This window comes from Harpegnathos saltator, unplaced genomic scaffold (genome assembly GCF_003227715.2).
Source record: "Harpegnathos saltator strain DR-91 unplaced genomic scaffold, Hsal_v8.6 scaffold266, whole genome shotgun sequence".
In the NCBI taxonomy this organism is placed as follows: domain Eukaryota; kingdom Metazoa; phylum Arthropoda; class Insecta; order Hymenoptera; family Formicidae; genus Harpegnathos; species Harpegnathos saltator.
This window is the reverse complement of record NW_020230057.1, coordinates 23722-28940: the sequence shown is the minus strand read 5'-3', so window position 1 is coordinate 28940 and position 5219 is coordinate 23722. Positions and strand designations below refer to the sequence as shown.

Below are 5219 nucleotides of genomic sequence, written 5' to 3'. Positions count from 1 at the left end.
GTTTTATTTGTAAAAACTTATGTTACGTACATATATATCTTGAAAAAAGAAATAATTTGAGTTTGAAATTTCTTAAAATAACATTAATATAACATTACACAAATTAATATAACATTATATAAATTATATATAACATGTACATCTCCACTACGTTCAGATAGCATCGAAAGAATTTTATTCACATCAAACATTATTGTGTTTCTCCATTTCTGTCATGCAAAATGTAAGCTTATTATACATAATGTATGATTGATGTTTGTACAATGGTATGACTTTGCATAAGAAAAGAGGGACGATGTTCACAACTTTTTGCTTTATTCAACCCATAACATTCAACCCATTACAATTTAATTATAAAGTAATACAATACAATGTCCTATAAGACTCAAGAAACAACGTTTTTCAAATGTCAACTTTGACATTTTATATAAGTAACCGCTAATAAAAATTATTATTTTTAATAATTAATTGATAATGAATAATTAATTGATTTCGACATTTGGACATTAGTCTTCGATGCTAAATGTCGTACATGAAAATTGTATACTTTGATGAAAATCAATTTACCTTGTTACACAGTTACACAGTTTTTGTAAATGATCCATATAAAGAAAATAACAAACGAGGCTTTCACAATTATGTCGATCCAATACATTCTGATGATACCGAAAACAAATAACTATGTTCATTATTATATATTTAACGACCATATAATCGAAATTTACAATTTGAGTCGAAGCGAATAACTTTATTTGTCGAAAAACTCGTTTTTTAATCAGCCTAGCATTAACAACTCGATGAAGTTGAACTCAACTTTTTATCTAAAAATTGCCATATGTTATCGAGAAATTAAAAAAAAATTTACCTGCTAGCTGTTCTGCTTTAAAATTTAGACGTTAACAAGACGTTAATCTTTTATAAAAATGAGATCGTAAAAGATATTCGATCAATAGTCAGAATAATGTAAATTTCAGATCACTTTGCAATAAAAAATGCAATAAAATCTGGGTTTTTACCTGTTAAACTGCGATTTTGCTTTGTCCAAATGATCCATACGTTCATTCAGAAGATATGTTTTACATCCAATTATACAGTTTCTATGAAAGATACGATAAAAATAAATAGTTTCATTTATCTACTAGTAAACACCTATGTGTGACATTTTATAATTAGTAAATAAAACAGGTGTGTCACTTACTCAAAATATGTTATTACGTTAAGTCCTTCAGAGAGGACCGTTCCATATTCAAATTCTTGTTGATCGTTTGGTATTTCATCAGACAGACTTATCGCCCTTTCATTTCGTATGTCCCAACTGTTTAGTGTGAAATGTGCCAAAACGTAATTATTTATAAAAATTTTCCTCTGCAATGCCATCAACCTGTGATTTAAAGAAGGTCGAATCAATTTAGTAAAAAATCATGTTATCTACGCAGTAAGTATACGTGTTTATTGCAAAGAAATAGTGAGAAAAGAATTGTTGAGTTTTATCTTAAAATGTGGGTAATATTCGTTATTTTAAACACATTATTTTGCAATTTTCTTATCACTGTTTTTTTATAGTAAATATATCAACAAATGCAAATGGGCAACACGATACTTGTTCAGAATTGATCTTGGCGTCTATAGTATACAAGGTGTCCCATTGTAAACAGTCGATCCGAATATCTCGAAAATTGAGTCCGATAAACAAAAATGTTTCAAACAAAGTTGCATGGTTTCAAAGGAAACATAAAACAACTATATCAGCTTGTTTACAGAAGATGTCACTTTCAAGATATTCATTGTTTATTACTTTATTTAAATAGAAACCCTAATTTTTTATTATATCTTCTGTTTCTACTAATTAATTTGAACAACTTTATCTGAAATATTTTATTCGCCTAATATTTTTTAAGATATTTAAGAAAAACTTGGTAATTTTTTTAATATTTAACTTACGATATCTCGCTAACTATTTGTTGGAAGAAAAAATGTTATTAGATTTTTTTATTCTAAATGATCTCAAGAATACATTATTATTGGTTTGGCAACTAAATAATTGCGAATTTTTTAAGAAAATAAAAGACAATTTTTTCATATAACGAAATAACTTTATGCAGTATTATATATTGCCTATTTTTATCAATGACTTTTTGCTCTCTTTCAGGCATCGTTATAATTCAATGTTCATAAAACTTCTGGCTTTTATAAGCAAAAAGCGAAAACAAGTGCGATTTGACATTATCATTATTGAAAATTTTCCCATTCAAGAAGTTTTGCAAAGAACAAATAAATAATAATTTAATGGTGCAAGGTCAGGACTATATGGTGGATGTGGCAACATATCCCAACCAAGCTTCAATAATTTTTGCCGAGTGACCAAAGTGTGTGGCCTTGCATTCTCATAGTAGAACACAATAACTTTTGGATTTGCCAATTCTGGTTGCTTTTCTTGAATTGCGTTGTTCAGTTTGGTTAGTTGTTGAATGTATACATCTGAATTGATCGTTTGGTTGCGTGGTAATACTTCAAAATAGTCAATTCCTTTGCAATCCCACCAAACTGATAATATAACTTTCTTTTGATGAATATCAGCTTTGGATGTTGTTTGCGTTGGTTCATCTTGTTTGCTCCACGATTTTTCCGGTTGATATTGTTGTAATCAACCCATTTTTCATCGCTATTTATCAATCATTTCAAAAATGGATCATTTTCGTTACGTTTCATAAACAAAGAGCAGATGGCAATGTATTGTGATAAGTAAATTTCTTTAAGTTCATAAGGAACCTATAAATCGAGTGTTTTTACGTAGCCAAGTTGTTTTAAACGCTTTTCAATGCATGTGATATATCGAACTTCTCTGCAATCACACGTGTTGTGCTATAACGATCTGCATCGATTATTATTTTGAATTGGTTGTTATTAACTTCACCTAGACGACCAGAGCGTTGTTCACGTTTGAGTAAAAAATCCTCGGAACAAAATTTAGCAAACCAATTGACACTGCAGTTCTTTTAAGTTTTCGAGATATTCGGACCGACTGTTTACAGTGGGATACTTTGTATACATACGTATCTCGTATAAATCGTCTCAGAAGATTTTACCTTTTGCTCCAATAGTGAATACACGATTACATATGTTTGCACAATCGACTAATCGAGAGAAAAATTAACATCTTACCTTGGTTGTCTGCCTGATAATCGTAGGAGCTCATCAATGAACCAGAAAGGTATTATTTGGAACAATATAAACAACAGGTTGTAGATGTACAGGTTCTTTATGAAATACACTTGAGGATACCAAAGTGGATTTTCCAAAGGAATTCTTTTTACACAATTCTGGCAGAAATTTACTAGGTCTTCATATATTGGACATCTATAACGAGATATCGCGCAATTGTATACAAGTGGAAGATTGATCCTCATGTTTCTGTAAAGAATTCGAAACAACTCGTTATATTCTTATGTACTGAATGAGAATAACCAGTACATAAATGAAATGAAAAATTGTGAAAATTGACCATACCAAATTGAGAAAAAAAGTTATATACCATTTTCCAAAAATCGCAATACATATTAAGTTATTAATGACTGAAAATGACTACATTTAGGGGTTTTTTAATTGATAACTTGGAAATTTAGACACTTATTTACAAAATGGTAAAGGACTTTTTGATTTAGAATGACTTAATCTACAATTATATGACAACTATTATGTATAGCGATAGATATGAATATATTGTGCTTTGAACACTGAATCTGGAAACTGTCGTTACAATAACTGTCATATAATTGTAAATTAGGTCATTCTAAACCAAAAAGTTTTTTACTATTTTACCCTTTTACAAATGGCACCATTTTCGAGATTTACTGATCATTACTTTTCTTAAATGGAAATCCCCATTTTTTATTACATCATCTTTGTCTACCAATTAATTTTAACAACTTTTGTCTGAAACATTTTTTTATTTGCCTAACATTTTTTGAGATATTTAAGGAAAACTTGATAACTTTTCAATATTTATCTTACGATACCTCGCCATTTGTCGGAAGAAAAAGTAGTACTAGATTTTTTTGCTCTACTTGGTCTCAATAATATGTATATTGTTACAATAGCGCCCTGACTTTTGTTAATCTGATTTTGAAATTCCCAAAAGTTAGTAAGTTAACGAAAGTCAGGGCGCTATTATAACAATATATTCTTGATATTAAATAGAATAGAAAAGTCTAGTACTTTTTCTTCCGATAAATAGTTAGCGAGGTATCATGAGTTAAATATTGAAAAGTTACTAAGATTTTCCTTAAATATCTCAAAAAGTATTACAAAAAAATACAAAAATGTTTCAGATAAAAGTTGTTCAAATTAATTGGTAGAAAAAAATAGTGTAATAAAAAATTGGGGTTTCTACTTAAGGAAAATAATGATCAGTAAATATCTCGAAAATGGCGCTGTCTGTGAACAAATTGAAATAATTGTTATATGTCCTCCTTGAAACCATACAACTTTTGTCTGAAACATTTCTCCGTATCTTCCATCTTTTTCAAGATATTTGCCTAGGGGATTTAAAATGGGACTCCCTGTATATTCCGTTACTTTTCCCTTCAAAAATTTTAACGATTCTTCTGATCCTCGCTTAATATCATATAATAAAATGGAACTTACGTCTTTCTCACTCCACATTTCCATGATGCAACAATGGCAGATTTGCTGAAGGTATCAACCGGTACGAAGTTATTCTGTATGTTTTTATCTGCATATATTAACTTTAATAGTCCTTTTCCAACGCCGATGAAAAGTGCTACCGGTCCATTAAAATTGTCCATCCATCCTTTTACCGGTTCGCTCAACGTTGCTATAACTGTTAAAATATTAATTTTTTTAGAAAGGTTTGATAATATCAAATAATTAATAAACTGCAAACCTGAGATAAACAGACTGATATTCAAAATTCCATTAATTTATGAAGATAAGTTGTTTAAAAACAAATTCTCATCCTTTTACGTTTATGTACCTAAGTAATCTGACAGTTTTCTAATTCATGTTTTTTCTAAAAGGATGGTGTTGGTGTACCATGTAGGTGCATAACATCCCCTCCGAGGGATGCTACCTTGTCGTGTTGGAGGGGCTCGGGCGTTCCCGTGATCCACTGGGGCAGTACCTCCGGTCCAACCGAAGGGAGGGCCCGGTGGGAAGGTACGCCCGCTAAGAGCATCCCAGGGAAGGTTTTGAGATCCTCT

At 30.4% G+C, this 5219-nt stretch overlaps 1 protein-coding gene across 2 annotated transcripts; it reads right to left on the bottom strand.

Annotated features, from left to right (window-relative positions):
• Nucleotides 1-420: 420 nt before the first annotated feature.
• On the bottom strand, nt 421-4836 carry LOC105186672 (fatty acyl-CoA reductase 1-like). Of its 2 annotated transcripts, none has more exons than XM_025299338.1 (5): nt 4645-4836; nt 3163-3357; nt 1199-1381; nt 1017-1097; nt 421-656 (listed from the first exon to the last, which is right to left on the bottom strand). In XM_025299338.1, exons 1-5 carry the CDS (start codon nt 4803-4805, stop codon nt 572-574), a joined length of 705 nt encoding a protein of 234 aa, XP_025155123.1. In that variant the 5' UTR covers nt 4806-4836; the 3' UTR covers nt 421-571. The 2 variants fall into 2 exon arrangements, with proteins under 2 accessions (XP_025155123.1, XP_025155122.1); XM_025299337.1 differs by having other exon boundaries at nt 422-656; nt 3163-3411.
• Between the last annotated feature and the right edge of the window lie 383 nt (nt 4837-5219).

Excerpts from the sequence above, each read along its gene's own strand:
- LOC105186672 (XM_025299337.1), bottom strand. The coding sequence starts at position 4,805 with ATGGACAATTTTAATGGACCGGTAGCACTTTTCATCGGCGTTGGAAAA. Across the intron at positions 1,382-3,162 it reads TTATCAGGCAGACAACCAAG|GTTGATGGCATTGCAGAGGA; the intron begins GTAAGATGTTAA and ends TTTAAATCACAG. Across the intron at positions 1,098-1,198 it reads AACGTAATAACATATTTTGA|AAACTGTATAATTGGATGTA; the intron begins GTAAGTGACACA and ends TATCTTTCATAG.